Raw genomic sequence first — 23,486 nt, forward strand, 5'->3', positions numbered from 1 at the left:
ACACAAAAAAAACATAAGGCCTAAGGTAAAACTAATGTCATCCTTACTTTTCTGGATCAACTACGTTTCTGGCACATGAAAGGAAATAAAGGAGGTAAATGCAAAGTATGATGCTGTTGTGTTTTTCCTGTAGGAGTAGGCTTTAAGATGCAGTTTTACAGTGCCCAAACACTGACATTACATTAATTCATTGGCTGGCAGGATAATTTGATTGCAGCAGTATTTTTTATTATAATTTCACTGTTCAAGATGATGTTGCAAGTGGCATGTTAAAGTGTCACTAAAGATGCTGTCAGGAGGAACTAGTGGACGCTACTATCTTCTGTCTGATAGCGCCACCAGGAAAGAATTTCTGAGAACACCGGACGGAAGTTAGCAACGACGGTTGCGAGCGTTCTTAGGGGCAGGCAAAGCGAACACTGACAGAAAAGAAAATTGATAAAACTTTGCCCCGTTTAACAGACCCAGTCTCCCCTTCCCTACCTTATGGCTACCAATTCAAACATAGATATAGAGGATGCGACCCAGCATCTTCGGGACATCTTAAAACTGGACCGTCCTGGCATTAGCGCCGGTAAGTTACCGGGCATAGGGCAGGTGGGAATCATCTTTAGGCCGCAGTGTGATGCTGTGTCGTTGTTGCGTAGCTAGCTAAATGTATGCTAACTACCTATCTCTAGCTGTAGAGGTGTTTTCATTGCTAGCTAACATTAGCCACCATACATAACCACCATATCTTTTTAGTTTCAGTTTCTTTCTCCCAGTTTGGTAACCACCTATACGTTATACAATAAAAATGGATTTTTTTTAAATATCTATCGAAAGTAAGTGACCCAATGGCACATTTGCACGTAGTTAACAAGCTAGTTCTAGCTTGTTGTGCGCTGTTAGCTGTATAACGTCTATAAGCTGGTTAGCTAACGTTAAACTAAAGACAGTCAACTGAGCAAGTCGCTGGCAACAGCTGTCTTTTGCTTCTCATATTTAGTTTGCCAGTTTAACTTGTGCTTGACATTGCATTATTTCGACTAGTAGAATGTAGGTGTAACGTTAGGAGTAAAGTCAGAAGCTTGTCTACAATTTACCAAACGATGTCTGACTGCAGAGGTGAAGTAGCTATGGCTAGCTGACGTTAGCTAGTTAGTTTTTTTTTTATTTATTATTGCGTTATTTTAGTTATTTAGGTAGAACGTGTTTGGACAAGCCCTCAAGCTAGTCGGCTAACCAGCTTTCAACGTTAACTGATATTTTAGATAATAACTAACTAGGTGTACTAGATAATATTAGCGTTTTTTTGTGGTCAAACCGTTTAATGCTGTTCTTTAACTAGCAGCATGACCGAGCTTTACCGTAATGTTAAGCTAGCAGTTTCATGTTCTAGTTGTAAGTTATCGGTGCAAAGCTCGTAAGGTAACGTTATTGCATTTGTAGTTAGTGGTACTTCCTAACTTCTCAGTTATTTAAGTGGCGCCAAAGGAGGTTGAGCTGTAAGTTATTTGTCAGTTACATGGGGTAGGTCCAGTTTGAAAATGTAACTCTATGTTTTACATTTATGACATAGCATAAGTCAACTTAAACCAATTATTATAATCTGAAACACAATAAAATGTTAGAAATATACCTAACATGTCATGACTTGTAAGGCATATGTGTCAAGTTAATTATCGCTATTCTCTGATTCTTAGACGCATCTATAAGTGATACTCCTAAAAAGACATCTTTCAATGGCGAGTTAAACGGCCTGCTTGGAGCTGATTTCATCGGAACGGGAGAGTGTGCAGCCATGGCCGGGGCACCAGGTCTCAGCCCGGAGAATCTTAGCACACAAGAGTGCCAGACCATGTTAGTTCAAGCTCCCTTAGATTGTATTCTCTCTATATGCTCTTAATTTGAATCATCTGTCTTTATGTTCTTTCAAATGTTGGACTCATTGGCATAGATAGGCAAATACCATGTAAATTGAGGGATGATGAATGGAGTTGCCCTGTTGAAAAATAGACATGCAATACGAGAATGATGTAATTAAGTCTTTTTATTTCTTTGTCCAGCTGCCTGTCAGGCGATGATGGGTCTACTTGTGTTGCCATCACTTCCAGCCTTGTAGAAATAGTGGCAAGTCGTGACTCCAGCATTGACAGTAAGGCTCGTGGCAGCAACAAGGTAAACTTTGTACTGTAAACATGGGTATACCCTCTTGTATGACTATTTATTGTTTATGTCATATTTGGTACTATTGAATTGCCCCTTTCCACCTCTGTGTCCAAGGTGACTCAAGATCTGTTTTACTTTGAAATTTCAGGTGAAGATACAGCCTGTGGCCAAGTATGACTGGGAGCACAAGTATTATTATGGCAACCTTATTGCTGTGTCCAACACTTACTTGGCCTATGCCATCAGAGGTGAGTGTTTTTCAATTTTTCCAATAAAAATGATGTGCAAAGCACTGTGTTGACAACAGCAGACAAAAACAAATCCTCTAAAGGTTTCCCCCTGCTCTGAATTGGTGCCCTGAATAAAATGGTAAAGCATGTGATTTGAGAGGGTTGTGGTGGTCAATATATTAATACAGGACAGGAAGACATCTGAACACCTTCCACCTGTTCAGTTGGTCTGACACACTAGAATGAAATATAGAGCACCAAAACAGCTTTAACATGCTCCCCCCACGTAATGTAACATTTCAGTCATCAGCTTTTGCCAAGTGAACGCTATTGAAAATATGTTAAAGTAATATATGGATATTTTATTGCGCCAAAGATGTACGTCAGATCTTAGTCCTAACTCCCACTGTACATCTCCCTTAACTGAGCGGCAGAAGAACCAATCACCCTGCGCCTGCCAGACAGCATTCCATCTGCCATAACAATTCCTCAAACGAGGAGATTTCCTCTTTAATGAAATGAGGGATTCTGTGAATCATTTTGACTGTTTTGATGAGGCAGACAAGATTAGGTTGAATTGAAAATATACAAGAGGGGAAAAAAATTCTAGCAAGAGGATAAGTTGCTGTTCTGAAATCAATAACGCATTTGATAATACATAGTTTTTTTTGTGGGCTTTTGGTTGCATTATTCAATCGTCATTAAAGGTTGAACCATGTGACTCACTGGCAGTTTTGAGAAATGTTTGGCTCTGTTGTCACGGTTACCTAGAGTTACTGGCTCATTTCAGAGGTTACTGCCAACACAATTCCAGCTAAAAAGAAATTAGAAACATGTGATGCATCTCCTTTATTCCATTTGAGTATTCTGGAAGTCTTTTGAGCTATGTTTTCTGGCTGGTTGGTGTCTACAAAGCTAATCATACATGAACATATTTCCTATTGTTTAGCTTTGATTAACTGTAGACACCACTTAAATGTGCATGATGTGATTCACACTAGTTATGGAGGATGGGAAAAGCACAACTTAGAAAAATCATGCAAGTTGTCATATAGATTTCAGTGTGGTGATCATTTTTCTCAACATGGACAGAGCAGTGCATTATGTTTTCAGGGTTCAGCTCATTAACTGATCTAAACAGACATTCATTGTTTGTGTGTCGGATCAAAAAATCTGACATACAAACAATGGTCTTATTTGGTTTCAAGACCAATTCATGTTGCTGGCTCTGTATTTCAGATCCATACACTCCTCTTGAGATGTTCCTGACTCATTGACATGTATTACTTAAAGCTACATTCTGTGATGGCTATTCGGTTATTGATTTGTTTGGTCTGTTGCTACCATCTTGTCTTGCATGTTCATATGCCTCTTTTGTGGGTGTCTGTGCACAGGAGCTAACAATCATGCGATGATCCGTGTCCTGAGCCTGGGCTCTGCTGAGCGCACGCTTCTCAAGGGCTTCACCGGCGCCGTCACAGACCTGGCCTTTGCCCACCTGGACTCCACCCTGCTGGGCTGTGTGGACGAGGCCGGCAACCTGGTCATTTGGCAATTGACCAGCACCAGTGGAAAGATCCAGTATCCTCCCCAAACAGCTCTCTGCATAAGGGTGTCTTTCTGCGTTCTTTTTCTGTCAGCTTAACCATTAAAACAGTCTGCTGGAACTGGTACTTAAGAGTCCTTGAACTGTTGACGTTTGTTTGGTTGTGTGTTATGCTTGCATGATGTGTGTCTCCTGACCCATCCCAAACTGAGTGCAAAGCCTGTTACTCATCTTAATTCCCAGCCAGAGATGGTGACTAAGTCTGCAATTCAATAATTCACCATTTTACCCATACCTCCACCAAACACTGCACTTACAAGGGAGGGTAGTTAAGATATTCTGCAGTGTCTGTGTCTGTATACATAGCTGTGTGTGCTGCACTTGGATGCTTTTTGCAGCCTTAACCCACGGTGCCTCTCAGAGATGAGGTGGTGGTGCACATCCGCAGGCCTGAGGATACGCCACTAAACTCTCACAGGAGGCTCATCTGGTGCCCCTTCATACCTGAGGACAACGAGGAGAGCCCAGAGGAGTCCTGTCAGACCTTAGCCCTACTCCACGAAGACCGGGTATATTATTGAATGATTTTAACATTGTGACCGAGTACTGTCCACTTACTGTCCACATATTGTAGACTAGCAATGGTCCTGATGTGTTTGGGTGGTTTTTCCATTCCTGTCTGTTGTTTTGTATTCAGCTCTGTTGCTGAGCAGTATGTTAACAGAGAGGCTTCAGTGTGAATATTTTAATAATACATTTTTTTATTATTTTTTTATTTTTAGTGCTGTTATTGTAGTCCTTCCTTTCCCCACTCAACTCACACTCCTATCATCTTCCACAGGCAGAGGTTTGGGATCTGGACATCCTTAAGTCAAACAATAGCACTTGGCCTGTGGATGCAACTGAGCTAAAAGAGGGCTTCATCACCATCAAAGGACATACAGCTGTAAGCAGCCTCAAATGCACAGTTCTTCTGGTTCACAGTTCTTCTCGACAGCCTTATTTATCTCAACTGCGAGTGATGGTCTATTGAATGCAAAAACCTTAGTAACTGTTTCCACAACTCGGTGTAGTTTTTTTGGTGTAAAATTTGCAAGTAAATAAATCCTTTCTGTTTGCTTTTGTGTTTAGCGCATAAGTGAAGGAGCTTTGTCACCTGATGGCACTGTGTTGGCCACCGCCAGCCATGATGGCTATGTTAAGTTCTGGCAGATTTACATAGAGGGACAAGATCAACCCAGGTGTGCTAATAAGAAGTAATTACGCTCAACGTCTCTCTTCTACTTTACGCATACACGATTTCACTTACTCATCACGGCCTGGCTGAAAAATAAGTCTGGTTCGCTTTCTGTGGTCTGCCAATATGGGAGCTTTTCTCACCCTCTCTTTCCCTCTTAGATGTCTCCATGAGTGGCAGCCTCATAATGGGAGAGCTCTGTCGTGTTTGCTGTTTTGTGACAACCACAAGAAGCAGGACCCTGAGTAAGTACCCTTTGAATACAGACACTAGTGTATGTCTTTCTGTATCTCCCCGCTTTCTTTCTCTCACTCTCTCTTTCGCTCTTTTCTCTTTTTGTCACACACATGCACATAGCTGGTTACTGCTGCTCACTGAGTATGAGGTCTTTGCAGTGCGGGTGTTAACTTTGGCATTAGTTGTTGTGTAAATCACAGTTCTTGTGCTTTTCCTGGGTGTGTGGTACCTCAAGAATGTGTCCTCTATGCTCAGTGATCTTTTCATACACTGTGGCTGGGAGCCTTCATGAATCCTGGTCTTAATGGATCGCTGCTATCTTATTTGACTTCTCATTGTGTCATTCTTTGGCTGTCCTCTGCAGCGTGCCATTCTGGCGTTTCCTCATCACCGGAGCGGATCAGAACCAGGAGCTTAAGATGTGGTGCACCGTTTCATGGACCTGCCTGCAGACCATTAGGTCAGCTAAAAAAAACACGCATAGCTACTAAACCTTGAGAGGGTTGAAATAAATTCACACAGGTGCAAATATATATAATTTAATGATTTTAACATTGTGATAATTCTCTGTTTAGGTTTTCTCCAGATACATTCAACTCAACTGTGCTACCCAGTCTGAAGGCCAGCCTGGACCTGGCTGCAGAGTGTCTGATCCTCACAGATGTACAAAGGAAGGTGAGCTGCTACCCCCACTACTCGATACACTACACTGTACTACACCTAAGAACTAAGACTAATAACAGTCAAACATCTTCAGTAACATGAGCTCTCATTGGTTGTCTGTCTTTCACTCTTTGATCTGTAATGTTTTTGTGGGGCGAGGCCACTGTGGTATAGTGATAGGGGTGGGCGATATGGACAAAAAAATAATATCTCTATTTTCTGTGATTTTGACGATAACGATAATTAGTCAATATCCTTTAAAAAACGGTTTCTAAAAGTCCGAGTTACTTTACAGCTCATTATTTATGAATAGCATTTATTACAATAATAACCAATAACCTAACCTATGACTTTTTAACCAAACCAATGCATTGTCACTCTATGACACATTTCCAATTCTGCCTCCACTTGTATGAGTGGCAATGACATGGTCTAGCCAGCTACATTACAGAGGATAGATAGGCCTGACAGTTTCCCAAGAGAAAGTCTGAAGCTGAAGTTCCTTTCAAACCTTTACTTAGGTTTCACCAGAGCCCGTCTATGTCCTACATTCTCTGGTTTCACTGTAAAACTAAGCAGACCTTACAGAATAGAAACTAATGCATTAGCTTATGGCTAATATATATGAGAAATCCCATAGAGATGCTAACGGTTAGCATAATCGATAAAAGTTTATATTTAGAGCGAACGTCAGTCCATTTACAAAAAGGTAACATAAGAAGATTTCTTTGTTTACAACTGACTATTAAAATACTCAAAGGCTAGCCTAATGTTTACATATAATACCGTGACTTTAACTCATCAATGCCACTTGAACGAAGTAGCTGCACAAAATAAACATTAGGCTGTGTGACAACGTGGACCACTAGCAATCACGTGACTTGCTCTGCTGCAGCCAGGGACTTCTCTCGCATTCACCTCCTGGCTTAGTGAATGTATGGGGGTTCAATGCGTGATTTCGAGTGTTTTCCCCCTAAGTAATTTAAATACTCGATAATGTCGATTTGCACATCGTTAAAGCAGCAATCACGATATTATCGCAGACGATATATATTGCCCACCCCTAGATAGTGGGCCTTTTCTCTGATTTGATTATGTCTGTATCTATGAATGTCTCACTGGCTACGTTCCGACTGCTGGCAAAAGTGGGCCAAATCTGTTTTTTAGGGGGTCAAGTGACCAGGTCAGAGTCCTTCAGAAGTAATGTAAACACTCAAATATTGCCCAGATCTGATTTTTTTTTTTTTTTTTTTTTTTTTTTTTTTCAAATCAGATTTAGACCACTTCCATATGTGGTCCTGAATCAGAACCAGGTCTGATTTTTTTATTTTTTTATTTTTTTTTCAATGCGGCGGCAGTGTGAACAACCAAGGCGGATTTGATGCGACTTTTACTTCAATCTACATCGACATTTGTCACAATTATGCGCTGGCGGGAGTTAGCTGATGTCATTGTTATTGTTCTTTTGCGCATTCGGGTCAGTTTGGAACCGCAAACAGTTCACACTGAAATCTGATATAGGCCACATTTTAAAAGGTAATGTGAACAGCCAAACAAAAAATCTGATCTGAGCAAAAAACCTGAATTGAGCACTAATGACTTGCGGTGTGAACGTAGCCACTCACTCACACACACTCGATCTCGGTCCATCTCCCACTGGCTCTCTGTAGGTGATCTATGTGATGGAGTTGCATCAGGATCAGGAAAAAGGTCGTGCAAGTTTCACGGCCGTCTCAGAGTTCCTGCTCACGCACCCTGTGCTCAGCTTCGGTGTACAGGAAGTCACCCGCAGCCGTCTGCGCCACACTGAAGTGCTTCCCCCAGATGAGGAGAGCGAGAGCATGACTACAGGTCGGTTCCCATCTCATTAAACACAGTACTTCTGCTCTGAGGTAGTTAATGCTGCATCGTACAGATTGTCCAACTGTTATGCATGTGCATCTTTCTGATCACCCGGAGAGAAGAAATACTCTTCTGATTGGTTGGCGGAGTGGCTTTTAATTCTGAATAACTGGACACCTATGAAGTAGATCTGGTAAAAAAAAAGTTTAATCGCTGTTCCATATCAATGCTTATGAATGGTAACCATAACAACCATAGTAGGACGACGGTTGAGCCTGGAGGCAGGCTTCGCAACAATGGAATCAACTAAACAAGCTAACTGTCCATGCTATTGCTTTTATAGGGCCAACGAAAGTTGTACAACAAGCTGAACTAGTGGGCTTCTTTAAACGGAACCGCGTGTTTCCTTTGCGTGCTATAAAAGCATGGCTTTACAGTGGCATTTACTAATGGACTCGGGTGGAGGCAACTCCCCTCCGCTACGTGTCGGAGTTCTTTGCCCCTCACCTTGGTCCATTAATTCCGTATAACAGGACACCTCGGCGGATGTTATCCCTTACATAATGAATGTTATTTTGAGGGACTTTTTTGCTGAAATGTACTGTTTGCATTTCAGAAGGAAGCCAAGGCCCCATGGAATCCAAGTCAGGAATCAAAATCAAACTCTACTGTGTTCACACAAAGTAAGTTCCCATTAGTTAATAATACATGCCCTATTTCAAATAGGTTGGCCCAGACTCATCCTGCTTCATATAGCTATACCACACCAATACGTCTTTCTCTCAGAGCCATGTTAATGAACAAGCACCGTTGGTGTGCAGGCAATCCCCTCACATGAATAAACATACAGCTCGGCCATTAATATTTCAGCATTCTCTCCAAGACGCGTTGGCTATTGCTGGTAATTTGGCTAATTCATCCACACACACACACACACACACACACACATACACACATACACCCTCCACACTCTCTCACACACACACATTCACCTCCATCCTGTTCTTCCCTCTAGGTCTCTCCAGGATGTGCAGATCTGGTTCCAGCCTGACCTGGGATCTTCCAGCTCGCTGTGCTTACCGCACATGGGGTCACAGGAAGCTTTAGGTGAGTGTCAGAGGTCTCTAATAACAGGATTTATTGCACGGCTCTTCACAAGGCAAGTAGAACGCTCCATTGGCTTGAATGGGATTTCGCAAAGTTCTACGGTAAAATATTTTCATGTAATTACTGCTGCAAACATATAATTACCGCTGTCAATGGCAACGGGTTTTGTGCTTCTGATACGTCTTTCATATCACTATGCAAGGACTGGAACTTCATTCAAAAGTGAAAGCAGACGGTTGATCAGCTGTGTTCTAAAGAATGTTTGATTCAAGTTCAGCGTGTGTTATTGCAAACTATTTGTTTCTCAGCAAATGCCACGATGAACGGTAACAAATAGGCTAGGATATGTAGGCTAAAGTCATATTGTGGGGAGTTTATTATTTTGTTTTGGCAAGTAGCCGTGTAATAAGTGGGATAATGTATAGAACGCCTGTCATTATTGGGAAAATAAGTCCCTTCAGGGCGGAACAAGTCCGGTTCGCCCTGTCGGGACTTATTTTCCCAATAATGACCGGCATTCTATACATTATCCCTTACGTGTTGTGGGCAAGTCACATAAAAGGCCCCGATATGGGACGCCATTGTTTTTAGTGGAGGTGTGCATTAACATTGGGTACCGTTAATTTTGTTCATTGCTGCTTGAATCAGGTACTGCTCCTTGGGAATGTAGAGGTATTCCATGGGGTTCAAGAAAATAGGTTGACATTTTTTAAGCAGTAATGCTTATTAGGCCATAAGTAAGTTGTCGATGTTACCTCTTATTATATAGGCTATTACATAGTTCTCATTTAGTTTGCTCAGTCGTGAAATGTTCATTTTAACACTCTCAATGGTGTCTCGGAAGAAAACCTTTTTGATTTGTATACACAATGAAAGCACTGTATCCCATCTTCCTCTGCGGTGTTGTGTCTGGTAGGAGTTTGTTGTATGGATGAATAAAAGAAAATGCTGAATATAAAGAAAGGTGTTGAGTGCTCTAGCATACCAGTATCAAAGAAAGTCAGACGAGGTGTTTTTCATGTGCCCTGGGTTTGTCTCCTCAGCAGGTTTCTCAGACCACCTGACTGACATGAGTGTGGAAGGCCTGAGCTCGGATAAGGACTCGGGAAGCGATTCACAGAACGACCTGTGTAAGATCCCCGCCCTGCCCGCCCCTGCAGACTTCCTGAGCTCTGTGGGTGCCGCCGCCGCTGCCACCACCATGCCCAAACTCATGACCCCTGAATCCTTCATGACTCCCAGTGCATCAGTAAGTGATCCATTACTGCTATTCGAGTGACTTGGGAAGCATGCATGGAGTTAGACTTAAAATAATCTTGTAACATGATTTTGGCACCCTCTGGAGGTTTGGTGGCTCACCAGTGTGTATTTGTATGGCACCCTGTACTGCCGAAGCTCTGATGGATTGCCAAATTCTCAGCTTTGCATATAAGGTGGATCAGGCCAATGCAGAGTATTTATGTGATGTGATTTATTTACATAAAAGCAAATCTTAGTGTTTTAGTAAAGAACAGTTCTGACTCTGTTAAGGTGAGATCTTCATTCCTCAAGAGGCTTCAAATGCTTATCAAATGTGAAATATTCGCACATATATTGGCTAGCACTTAACTTCAAAGATCATACCATGAAAGGGCTTTACAGTGCGACATATTTGTCACACATGTTACAAAAAAGTATGTATAAGAAAAATAATCAAAAAATCCATGGCATGACCTCTCTTCCTGATACCTGTTAAAGTCAAACTGCGTGGAACTGACGGGGATTGTTTTTTTTGTTGTTGTTTTTTTACAAAAAAAATGCAACAACCAAATAACATATCATGCTAATAGCTTTTGCTCCTCTCAAACACAATGTAGCCAAGGGAGATGTTTGCAACTACATGACCTTTTATCAATCCAGTTGCATTAGGCCTACATCCCAACTAGGGGTGGGAATTGGCAAAAATGTGACTATTCGATACTATTGCGATATTTGGGCCACGATACAATATTATTGTGATTCTTAAAAATCGCAGTATTGCAATTCGATACTGCGATATATTGCGATTCATGTCATCCATATATTCAAAGGCATAACAAAAAATAAGGAAAAAAGACTCTTCAACTCACTTCAAATGTCACATTTAATTCTGTGAACATTACCTTCTACACTTTAACTGAAGTGCAAAAACTTAGTAGGAGGGTAGTGCAAAAACTTTATCATGGCATGATGCATGTCAAGGTCCTTTCTATTCGCTTTTTTTTGAAAACCATACATACATACATTCTACAAACCGAAATCACATTATCCTTATTACAGGTGTCAATGAGAGAGTAACACAGTCATAGTCTTTGGTTTGGTTTTGATTTTCTAATAGGAGTAAGTGTTTGTGACAACACATCATGATAAATTTGATAATGTTTGATCGCTGTTTTGGTATGAAGCGTCTTTCACGTAATATATGCGCACTCTAGAAAGTGAAAGTAGCCTAACCTAGGCCAACGATGCACTCAGTGTCTGCTCAGTGTCAGTAACTGTCTGCACATCCGCAATCAATTACGTTTCTCAAATGGAGAACACATCCATGTTCCCTGCCGTCTCATGGCCACTCTAGGTAATCCTTCGGTGTTTGCAAAATTCCTGACAGTTCCTGATTGCTAAACTTTTATTTTCCTTTCCTGTCGGTTAGCAGTTGAGAGAGAGAGAGAGAGACACTTTGTGTGTGTCCCTGCATGGGGTTACGTTCGAGTCAAGTCAGAAGTTGGACTGTCCGGTCCGCATTCACGCCGCTCCATTATTAGATTAACGTTATCAGACAGCACTCGCATTATGATGGCTAGAGTTGCGGGACTTGAATAAATTATGCGCTTTACCTGCAATCCCGTGCTGAAATTTAAGCCCTGAAGGTGAACCCTGAGTAAATAAAAGTAGACTAAAATAGATAATCTCTAAATTAAAGTCTCTAAATTAAATATATTCTTTCATACCAACGATATAGCGCAATGATATTGTTACAATAAGTGGAATACATTTTTCGCATGTACAGAGGTGACAAAGAAGCTAGCAATTCTTGTCCAAAAAGTATTGCTACACCACGATACTCAATATGTTGTCCAACGGTGAGTCATTTTTCCCCTTTTGCATTGACACTGGATTTTAGGGTTCCCCCACCTGCCAAATCCCACTTTAACCACTGGCTACAGAGGTTAAAATTTTTGTGACACTACTGCTACGAGCAAGTAAAGTTAACGTAAAGCCCTGCATGAAATTATTTGGAAAGTTTAATGGAAAGATTTAGATTTTTAATGTGGGTACATTCTGTGTTCCTCGTCTTTATCATAAATTGCTGGCATGGTGTGACGGTGCCTCTTCCTCACAGGTGCCAGCCTCGCCAGGCAGTGGAGCCAGCAGCCTGACCATGGTGACGGCGATGAGCTCCGACAGTGGAGCTAGGTGGGTGTGATCTCCTGACCGCAACGTCAATGCTGTGCAGCTGCCAGTGAAGCTGGTCTCTGCTCCACAGTGCTAATGGGTGCAAAGTATATCCCATTCCACTTGGAGTGAAAAACATTTGTTCAACATCAATTAAACCATGCGATCGAAACATTAAAGTTTTTTAGGTACATTTTGGGCTTTTATGCCTTTAATTGACAGGACAGTGGAGAATGACAGGAAGTGAGTGGGAGAGGGAGTCGGGGTGGGATCCGGAAAGGACCACGGGGCGGGAATCGTACCCGGGTCGCCGGCGTACGGTGCAGTTGCCCCAGCCAGTTGTGCCACGGCGGGGGCTGTTGTTGGTTCTTTTGTGTTTGTCGTGGCTAACTGACGTCTGTGCGGTGATTGTAGGGGAGGCGATGAGGTTAGCCAGAGCCCAAAGATGTCTCTGGACAGCAGCGGCAGCAGTGGCCTCAGCCTGAGCGCCACCACCACCAGCAGCCCCAGAGCCAACTCCATCCTGCTGGCAGGCCTCGGAGACATCCAGGTAGAACCACACACAGACACACTTTTACATTTACATTTATTAAGTCATCATTCATTTCCCCTGTTACGTACATATGTCAACCATATTACATCACACACACACCGCACACATCGAACTACATTGCTTACATGACCTCATATCATACTTCGTACATATGGCCCTGTTGACGGGGATTTCAGCCTCTTGATCATGGTCATCGTGACCTTATTTTCAAAAGTAGAGGCACATTAAGTAACCTGACTCTCGCCAGATGAATTTCGTTCCGCCTAGCTCCACTCACATCAATCTGGGATCGGTTCCGTTGAGAGTGATTTCGGCACGAGATTGGCTCTACCATACAATCAGGGCGCAGGGCGGGAGTTTCATAGATGTGACGTACAGTAGAAGCGTCACTGGTTGGCTTTGATGTGAGTGGTTGAAGTAGCACGTCAATAGATGATGGCCAAGTGGCTTATCCAATCTTATGCAAGGTTTTTTTTAATAAGGCCCAGCCTTCTGAAGCACCACTCCAATGGATCGATCCCAGATGGATGAGTGGAGCTAGGCGGAACGAAATTCATCTGGCTAAAGTCAGGTTACACATTAAGGGCTTTTGATGGAATTCAGCTCAGAGGCACTTGTACAGATGCAGTAATATGACTGTCCTCCTTTACCCTCACTTCCATACACCTCTCTCCTTACCCGCATTCACTTTTCGCTCACTCATCCACCTTCTACCCACCCACTCAATACACACACACACACACACACACTTTCTCACGCCTTGCTCTGCAGCTTCAGAGTTTCTCTCCGCCCTTGCCGCTCTCTCCAACTCTCCTGCGCGAGGCCTACCCCTTCAGTCACATGCCCCCCCTTACCTACCCACTCCGACCCTCCCAGGTGCCCCCACTCTCACTGGACCTGCAGGCCATGGAGCCGCCACTGTTGATACCGCAGGTGTCCCCGACGCGCGCCCGCTCCCCGGACGTCATCTCGTCCGCCTCCACCGCCATGTCACAGGACATCCCCGAGATCGCCTCCGAGACGCTGCAGCGCGGGAGCCTCGCCGCCAGTGTAGCTGCCGCTGCCGCAGCTGCAGCCGCGGATTCGACGCAGGTGTCCACTCCGATGTCCCTGCCAAGTCTCCATGGCGACAGCATGGCCTCGGCCGCCTCCGCACTGCACATGCTGTCGCCGCGTAACCGCTCGGGTGGGCCAGAGCTGGGGCTCCACCCGCTGGAGCTCGGCCCGGGCGTGGGCCCCGTGGACGGAGAGCAGCGGCTCAGCAACACCCCCTCGCTGCTGGAGAACGCGCTGTCCCAGGAGAACGCTGCCGCTGCTGCGGCTGCTTGCGCTGACAATGGCATAGGCCACGCCTGGCCTGCGGCCCCGGATATCACACGGGAAACAAGACAACGGGACAACGGCATGGGAGACTGGTCAGTTATCTGTGTGTGTGTGTGTGTGTGTGTTGGCATAAATAAATAGTAGACTCAATAGTTGGCACCCTGGTATTTTGAATAAGCAATAAAGGCCTCGAGGCCAAGACATGTATATTCTAGTTTTCTCGATGCGTAATAAATATTTGTAAAGAGATGGATTTACAGTCGCCGTTCTGTTCTCTGCAATATATGATGTGCTGTCGCAGTCCTCAGCCTTTGTGCTTTATTGTATTGTATGCGTTTATAGCCACCAGTCATGCTAATTAGACTGCAGGGAAGTAAATCATTCCAGTGTTTCCGCAGTCTCTTGACACTTAAAGTTAAAAGTCTTAAAATCTCTCCTCCAGCTCAAGAGAGGACATGAAGGACAGACACATATCGTCTCCATACCATAGGCGCGCTTACCATCTTACCCAGAACGACAGTCAGGACGCCAGTGCAGAGCAGAGGTACACACACACTTATGCGGTCACACTCCCTGACTTTTAGGCAGTCTCTAAAATACTCGACACAAAAAAAAGAGTCTCATAATCTGCTTATCAGCCTGCTCTCTCATCTCATCCCTTCCTCTCCTCATCTTGATTGCTTTGTTTTTTGATGATGTGCAGTGACCATGATGATGAGGTGGCGAGTCTGGCATCGTCGTCGGGGAACTGCGGCTCTCGCTCGAGCCACAGGCTGCCGGTGAAAGACTGGAAGACCTCCCCCAGGGGCTCCCCCAAACTCAAGCGCAAGAGCAAAAAGGACGACGGGTGAGCAAGCATGGGGATTCAGGGAAAACAAATGATATAATACTGGCACAAGAAAGCATTGTACTCAAATTCAAATAGTGCTTTATGGGCATGACAAATATGCGCTTGTATTGCTAAAGCAGTCATTACATGTAGGGCAGGACCACATACAGAGGAGGATATCAGAGCAGATACAACTCTTTGTGTTACATGCAAAAGACTAGTGTGTAGGACAAGTGAAAGATTAGCTTTTTTGCCTTTCTCTAAGCTACAACATCTTTTAACCCTGCAGTTGATTCCCCAGCCTCTGAACTGCAAGACCTAGAACCAGAGAACTGAAATCCAAACTAATGTCAAATCCCTTTTTTTCTTTTCCACCAGGGAGTCCTCCCAGGTCCGGCAGGGTGACCACCAGGTAGGCCCACCTGTTGTTTTCTTTCCCTCTCTCAGCATAATCTCCTGTTTCTGGTTCTCCTGGAGAGGCTCACTGTGCAGTTGAGCTTTTAGTCGAGTTAAATACACCTAAGTACGCCAGAGAACCTGAAAATCCCCGGACAGGAGAGCAGGGCTTTAGAGGCAGCCTTGATGTGGCAGACAGCAGTGATGTCGGCGCGCTCTAATCCCCTGTAATCCAGGCTTAGTGAAGCGTGGACCTCGGGCTCTGCATCCCTTGTGTTACGAGCACAGCCCCTGTTTTTCCCTGTTGTGTGCTTAGAAACTCTCCTGTGTGTGTGTTTGTGCGCACATGTGGCTGTGTGTACATGCATCTGTGCATCCATCCATCCATCCATGTTTGTGTCCATCTGTGCATAGATATCTTGTTTGCATGCCTACTTTGTTCAGTACAGAGATGTAACGGTATGAACATTTAACATGACCAAAATGATCACGTTTAGCGGTATCGCTGTATTTTTCAAATGTGCTGAAAATGTACCACCAATAATGGACAGAGCTGATAATTGGCCAGTACTGCATGCACAATAGCAACAAAATTGAGTCAGCAGAATAGCATAGTGTTTTGTCATAAAAGTGGTGTGGCTCCTTTAAGGCAAAAGGCTCCCTTTTATACTCAGTGCGCAAAACTAATAGAAGAAGGGGTTTTAATTAGAAAATTAAAAAAAACACTTTTTTAATTAAACGTAGTTTACAAAGAGATCTTGCCACACTGAGAGCTACTATTTTGTCACTAGCAACCTACATCTGTCCTCTGTCAAATACAGTTGCATTTTCAGTTCTGAACAAAACTGTTCAGGAATTATTTCAACTAAAGTGGAATGTGCATAATGTTTCATTCGTCCCTCCTGGTCGGGATGAATGAAACTGGCACAGAAGATAAGAAAAACATACAGTTTAAACTAGCCTATGTAAACTTCCGACAATTTCAATATTTTAGAACATGTTGTGAATGAATGGCCGTCACAAATTGTTGCTAACTGTAGCCTAGTAGATGCCATGGGTGTTTTATTACGACAAACTTCCAAGATGCAGTAGGCAGCTGTATGCATCAGATGAGTGGTAAAAAAGTTAAAACGCTCAAAAGTATTATGGCACTTATCCTATACATTTGGTAGATTCAACGGAGAACCATTCCTGTGAGAGTCGGCCTGCGAAAATGCACTGCAGATCCACAAATCTAATTAGGTTTATTTATGTTTGCAGTCATCATGAAATATGTGTAGCAATGGCACCTGATTTCAAACACATAACAAGCCCACATTGCATGCTGCTCCTGTGCGCCTACTTTGGACGACTTGGATGATGCTGGCAAGAATTCCATGCACATTTTTCGCACCGTGGTCATCAACCACGGAAATTAAGATAATTAAAATCAAAGCGGTAATTGTTATCGTCAAATTTTATTGTGGTTTACCGTAGTGCTGGGCGGTATACCGCCATACCGGTGTGTTTGATTACACAACGTTTGGAACGCTGTGCCGCGCGACAGTGTTTCAGACGGGACTTTTTTCGCACGCATGGTGCGACTGCGAGGCATAGTTATAGGGTAAACACAAAACACCTTAAGTTTTTCCCCTTAAGTATGACCTTTTAAGGCTTAATTTCTCCTTAGGTAAGGGGTTTATTTAAGGGTGTTGCACAGGATACCTTAAATTGTTTCTTTAGTTATGGAAAAACGTTAAGGGATACTGCATTGAAAGGGATTTACACGAACATTCAATTGAGATTGTTCAACAGCTGTAACTAGCTGGCTAGTAGGTGATGTCGTTCATTAGCAACCCACCGAACACAGTGAAGTTTAATGATCTTATCATTCATCTCACTTTAAGAATATTTGCTGAAATTATCCAGGTAGCAAGTAAAGCATGTTATAGACAGGAACTGAGCAATACTAGCTGGCTAGTTAGAAATGATCCTGACTGTCATCAGTGCACCAAAACAAACTTTTTTGTTAGTGTTTTGCCTAGCGAACCGAACCGAAGCTCATGGCAGGCCACATGAAGTTAACGTTAGCCTACCACTAACGTCATGTAAACCACACAATAACAATAAGGCATGTTTCTGATAGGCCTATTTGACAGAGTAAGCATATTAGCAGGGAGGTGTTATTTTAAATTGTATAATTTTCAAAAAAAGTATAATTATTGCAAGTTGCACTACTTTTTGTATTGGTTTTAAGATGTTTGTGAAATTTGCACAGTAAAAGTTCTGTATTTTGAATGCAATTGTCTTTGCATTCTGATTAGATTCTTCATTAGAATCATGAGTGGCTCTTTGTAAACAGCATCATTTTCTGGGGCCATGCAAAACTGCATTACCACTAGTGTGCAGTTATTCTACATCATGACAGTAAAATAGACCATCCTTAGTCAATGTACTACAGCAATTCCTCTCTCAACCTGTAGAAAATGCTGTGAATATCTGATTATGCATGAAAAAAAAAATACTGTCATATACCGTGAAACCGTAAGAATTTTGAAAAATACCGTGATATACATTTTTGGTCATACCGCCCAGCACTAGTTTACCGTTACACCGGTAACCGTTACATCCCTACTGTATATGTACAATTCCTGCCTGTGTTTTTGTGTGCCTGTCTCTTCCCACCTTTTGTGTTGTGGAGTGGTGGGTTGGTGTGTATCTCTTCCCTTAGGGCGTGTGTGAGCCTCCTTATTTATGTGTGTGTGTGTGTGTTACAAACACTGCTAACTTGTGTGTGGGGGGGTACACTTCTCACCTGTGTGTGTGTGTGTGTAGATGAGCCCTGAGATGTACGAGGAAATGCTGCTGCTGATGCGTACCCAGCAGCGGGAGCTGGCCGAGCTGCGTCAGAGCCAGCTGGAGCTGCTGCAGCGGCTCACGGGCCACATGGACGCCGTGCAGAGCTCAGTTATGGCCCACGTCGAGCACGTCATGCACTCCCAGCAGGAGCAGGAGCGTATCCTTTCCACCAGGGGGAGCCCACACCACTCACACGCTCACTAACCAAAGCCCAAACCTGTAGGGCGTGAACGAGAGAGGTTAAGACGTGCCGCAGAACGACCTTCCTACTAGGTTTAGCGGCAGTTCAAAGAAACACTTCTGAAGGCCATACAGAGCATCTGATTAAAAAGTCCTAGGTGTGTAGGATTAGCGTAAGAGCACTGTAGGGTTATAGATTTAGAGCAGCAAGGTTTTATTAATTGACTTGCATTTAATTCGCATTAAAGCAAAAGCAAACTTTAACCCTAGTTAAAGATTTCATACTTCGACCTCTCTCAAAATTAAGTTTTTCCACCCCATTTTTAGCTCTCAGAGATGTTCCAGTATTTCAGATTGCATATTTGACGCATCTCATAATCAGCAGGGTTGATGTATGAATTCCTCATATACTAGATGAGAGTACTAAATTGTTAAAGGCAATTCACATGGGGATTCATTTCGACCTAGTGTTTTCTGCCATAAAAATGTTTAAATGTTCCACCCATTCTATGCCTCAGCAGAGAGAATTGATATAACTTTAATTAGTGCCTAGAGTGAAACTTTTACGCAGTACTGGGGTAGATATTGAGTCTCCTTCAGACGTTGTAAGTAATGTTAGCCATCACTGGATTCCATTTCCAAGGCAAGCCCTCCCAAGACTTTCACACCACCCCTCTAAACTTTCTCTGACGTAACACCCGTCATCTCTGACAGGTTCCCCCAAGGCCACACATGCCAGGGGAATGGCAGGGGGGACGCTTGTCTTTAAAAAATAATCCGGAATTGGAATCCAGGCCATGTCCATCTGCGCAGTAGGAAGTGTTTACGTCCTTGACCCCCCGTGGCGCTGCAGAGCGACGGATGGAGCGTCTTCTGGCGGAGGAGCAGCACCGCCACCTGCAGCTGCAGGAACAGCTGGCCCAGCAGCTGGCCCAGAGCCTGGGCGCCACCCTCTCCAACCGCCTGGACAAGGTGCTGCGCGACGAGATGAAGAAGACTGTTCCACAGAGTCAGTGCTCCTGCTGTTGTTTTCCTCCTCAGTGTTTTACCTCTGTATTGAACATACCCATCGATTCACACAGGGCTTAAGGTTTTCAAGTGTTGTGCCTGAATTCTGGCATAGCCTGGGCTATTTAACATTGGAAAGTAGGCAATAATATATTTCGACATATTTCGAAAATTTCTGATAACTTCAGCCACAGAAATTTCCCTGATTTCAACCTCTGTAAACACGAACATAAGTTTTCATCAGAACAATCACAGGGTTTGATCCATACACTTTTTGATCCATATCCTTTCAGACTTTTTCCTTCTTAGTCCCTATCCCCCTTATCCCTTTAGAACTCAGCATTTGTGCTTTGACCACCCAACCTAACTTTATAATTTCTTCTGTGGCTTGTGTGCACAAAAGGATTAACAGAAGGTCTATGCTTTTGGTAGACAGACTTCACTTGCACTGCAGATTTCTGATAGTCTATGTGGCTATTGAGTAAACCCTGTACAAAAAGAGCTGACAACCGGGGGGAACAAGATCTCAATAATACTACGGATGTATTTCACCTTTTGTAGCAACATTCTCCTGATGGGCCATTGATAAAAGCTTTCTGTGGCTAAGAGCTTTAATATTTAATGCGTATTTTATACTATTAAGCTCTATTAGGCTAGCTTCTCTCACAGGCTTTGAAACTGTACCTATAGATATCTTTCTTGGCAGCCCCCTCCTCCTCCTCCTCCTCCTCCTCAGGCTCTTGAACTCAGCTGCTTTTGTGTTTTTGACCTATCCAGCCATCTCCAAGAGCTTGGAGCCTGTCACAGGACAGATGAGCAGCACTATCGCTGCCAAGCTTGCTGCCGTGGAGGGCACGCTCAAAGAAAACGTCACCAAGGTGGTCAAGTCAAAGGTTAGTGGCAGTGGATTTCACACCCATTTCTCAATCCTCAGTAAAACCCTGTTTAGGGGGGTCTACACGATCACAGGGATTTCTGAAAATGTTTTTTTTTTCAAACAGTTCTGTATGCACACAGACTCGAAATCAAGGGAAAATGTGCCTTTTTCTTGCATAGCCTGCAAGTTTCAGCCTACAACTAAACAGCATTGTCAAAGCATCCATTTTAAATCTTTGCTCTCTAGAAACCGTTGTCAAGCCCCGGAAACGCAGTTGTCATCATTGACGCAAGGCCAAAACGTGACTAAACTTAACAAAACCTGCTCTCACTGTCGTGTAGATGGGCCCTTAGTCTGTTGGGTAAACCTCCTAAGACACCCCCATAACTACATGTTGGGTGTTACATTTTGCTTGGCTTTGGTATGCACGTAAAGAGCCCTCAGTGATATGGGTAGACATGATGCAACATCAAGAGCCATTTCTATAAATACTTCTATAAAAATCCCCCCCCGACCCCTCCACAAAACAATCTTCAAATATATAAGATTTCAAAAATAATTTGTTTTTGAAATGCAGTTTTGGGAATGTTGTTGAAACAAGAAGCCGTCGTATCAAAAGGATTAGTCTGACAGCTCCCTCTGAAGCGCTGAATTATTCAGGGCCTTTCCAGAGACTCGCTCTGGGTAAAGCCGTCCATGGCACTACTCACTCCGGCTCACTCTCCCCACTGACTCACACACACACACTCACAGACACACACACACATGCACACTCACAGAAACACACTCTCACTCAGGCACACTTACAGAAATACACACACACACTCACAGATATAGACACACACACAGACAGACACACACGGTCACACTATCTCTTTAACTTTCTCTTTCAAGCTCTGTCTGTTTTCCTAACCTTTTTCCTCTCTCTTGCTCCCCGTCCTTCTGCATTGTCTCTCTTTCTGTCTAATCTTAGTTTCTCTCTGTCTCGTGTCTCCCTCTCTCAATATCCCCTCTATATAGTATGTTCTCATTCCATCTTTGCCTCTTTTCCTTTGTAATCTTTATACAAGTAGTCTTTGTAAGAAGTACACATTCTCCCTCTCTCTTGATGACTCATTTAAACAGTGTCTTTGACTCTCTCTCATTCAGTATGTCTCTCCATCCCTCTCTCTCTGACCAGAACACTACTGACGCCATTGGGCGCGCAGCAGCTGAAGCCATGCAGGGTCCCATCCAGGCAGCCTACAAGGAGGCGTTCCAGAGCATCGTGCTGCCTGTGTTTGAGCGGGGATGCCAGTCCATGTTCCAGCAGATCAACGACAGCTTCAAACAGGGAACCCATGAGTGTAAGTACACATGTGGTTCTGCCACCCAGTGCTTGCCTTGATCCACACCAGTTTGCGTACCAACTAAGAAGAGGGGTGGATGATGCACTGCTGACAATGCCTGACTTAAGCAATAAGCCCTGAGAGGCCGTAGGTTACACTGATTCTACAATAGCTAAGGGGCGTTGTTAGGTGTTGTAGGATCAGTGTAACCTACGGACTCGAGTGGCTTATTGCTTTTCTAAATCTGTTACTATAAATACCTGGCAAAGTTTCATAAAGTAAAGGCACAGCAACTATAAATTGAATTATTTATTCATAGATAATCACTCTTCTGCCAAGAAATATATTTCCTCTATCTGAATGGTTGCCAAGCAACGTCGAGACGCAGCTACTTTAACTTCTGTATCAAGTTATGGTAACGCAGTAATATAGAACGAAATATGTTTATGCTGGATTTTACAACGGCATTGAACGTGATTCAGCCAATCACAATCAAGGACAGGAACTATCAGTTTTAGAAAGTATATTAGAACACCTAGAAAGGCCTAGCACCTTTGTAAAGATAGATAGTTTTAATTGATTTCAGCAGTGCATTTAACACCATACAGCCCCACCTGTTGGTGGATAAATTGGCAGAGCTAGGGGTCAACCAAAAGCTCATCATTTGGATCAACAGTTTCCTAACAAATAGGACACAACAACCTCCACCGCCAGGCCCAGAAACACCGGCGCCCTTCGGAGGTGTGTTTTGTCCCCCGTACTCTACACACTTTACACTAACGAGTGCCGAGTTAGCACATCCATTCACACTTTCTTTAAATCAGGCATGCAAACTCCTCACCTTTCGGCGAAATTCGCCGTTTTGAATCCAAAATGACTGACTTACATGGTTTGTGCAGAACCGATGAGAAAATATTTGGGGGGGGGGGGGTCAACGAGTTTACTATTGTGCAGACGCAAACACGTCTTGGTGTTGCCAGAGCGCCATTAAAAATGTCAGCAACGAATGTTAGGCTATGTGCATTTACTAAACATCAGTGGAAGCTTGTTGCTGCAGAGGCAACGTGAACAGAACGCTCGCGCAGGTATAGCCTCCTTTTGTGAGCGCAGATAGGCCTAGATGCGTCTGAAATGTCAGCTGGAATGTGAGCACGGCGAGGAAAGGTGCCTAGAAATGTCACAGGTGGGCTAGTTGAAACTTTCAACTTCTGTTAGCAAAAGACGTTGAGATTAGTGTAGCAACGTAGCATTGGCGGTTTTGTTTTAATGTTGTTAAAGTTAGCGATATGAGACAGAAATATAGACACAACGAGTTAATTTGATGAATAGGTTAAGTGCTGTACTTGGTCTAGATCGGCAAAAGGTGAAGCAAATACACAGACCTTATCAGTATAGCAAAGGCTAATGTGAATAACCTAAAGAGTTAAATGTCTCCTAAACTGGGCTGTGCAAAACGTTTAACTTTTTAATTATTCACATTTAACTCTTTAATTATTCACATTAGCCTTTGCTATACTGATCTTTCCTATACTGATTTTGCTCAGAGACAAAATCAGTGTTTATTGACGTGTCTTTAAGAAACGTCCAGTGACCTGATCTGAAGTAGCCTGTGCCTATAGGGTAGGCTACAGTTTAACATGTAGTGTGAACACTATTCACACAACACAACTTTATTGGTTAGTTAAACAAACTAACTAGCACAATGCCACAATCTGTAAGTAACCTAGGCT

General features: G+C 43.4%; 1 protein-coding gene across 6 annotated transcripts in view; it reads left to right on the plus strand.

Annotated features, from left to right (window-relative positions):
* Window positions 1-352: 352 nt before the first annotated feature.
* edc4 (enhancer of mRNA decapping 4) overlaps window positions 353-23,486 on the plus strand; it is a 34,328-nt gene continuing 11,194 nt past the window's right edge. Inside the window, exons 1-25 of one of the 6 annotated variants that reach the window (XM_042108706.1) lie at window positions 353-574; window positions 1,686-1,842; window positions 2,049-2,160; window positions 2,300-2,399; window positions 3,776-3,962; window positions 4,349-4,496; window positions 4,769-4,873; window positions 5,059-5,183; window positions 5,326-5,409; window positions 5,766-5,861; window positions 5,977-6,076; window positions 7,735-7,915; window positions 8,523-8,589; window positions 8,922-9,013; window positions 10,057-10,262; window positions 12,372-12,445; window positions 12,839-12,974; window positions 13,854-14,392; window positions 14,743-14,844; window positions 15,004-15,147; window positions 15,508-15,541; window positions 18,340-18,520; window positions 19,397-19,552; window positions 20,329-20,444; window positions 21,609-21,774. In XM_042108706.1, coding sequence (XP_041964640.1) covers window positions 487-574; window positions 1,686-1,842; window positions 2,049-2,160; window positions 2,300-2,399; window positions 3,776-3,962; window positions 4,349-4,496; window positions 4,769-4,873; window positions 5,059-5,183; window positions 5,326-5,409; window positions 5,766-5,861; window positions 5,977-6,076; window positions 7,735-7,915; window positions 8,523-8,589; window positions 8,922-9,013; window positions 10,057-10,262; window positions 12,372-12,445; window positions 12,839-12,974; window positions 13,854-14,392; window positions 14,743-14,844; window positions 15,004-15,147; window positions 15,508-15,541; window positions 18,340-18,520; window positions 19,397-19,552; window positions 20,329-20,444; window positions 21,609-21,774 — 3,496 coding nt within the window. In that variant the 5' untranslated portion in view covers window positions 353-486. Of the gene's footprint in view, window positions 575-711; window positions 825-1,685; window positions 1,843-2,048; window positions 2,161-2,299; window positions 2,400-3,775; window positions 3,963-4,348; window positions 4,497-4,768; window positions 4,874-5,058; window positions 5,184-5,325; window positions 5,410-5,765; window positions 5,862-5,976; window positions 6,077-7,734; window positions 7,916-8,522; window positions 8,590-8,921; window positions 9,014-10,056; window positions 10,263-12,371; window positions 12,446-12,838; window positions 12,975-13,853; window positions 14,393-14,742; window positions 14,845-15,003; window positions 15,148-15,507; window positions 15,542-18,339; window positions 18,521-19,396; window positions 19,553-20,328; window positions 20,445-21,608; window positions 21,775-23,486 lie in introns of those variants that run through there. The other 5 variants (XM_042108707.1, XM_042108708.1, XM_042108709.1 and 2 more) reach the window with 5 other exon arrangements.

Source organism: Alosa sapidissima, chromosome 11, assembly GCF_018492685.1.
Source record: "Alosa sapidissima isolate fAloSap1 chromosome 11, fAloSap1.pri, whole genome shotgun sequence".
Lineage (NCBI taxonomy): Eukaryota > Metazoa > Chordata > Actinopteri > Clupeiformes > Clupeidae > Alosa > Alosa sapidissima.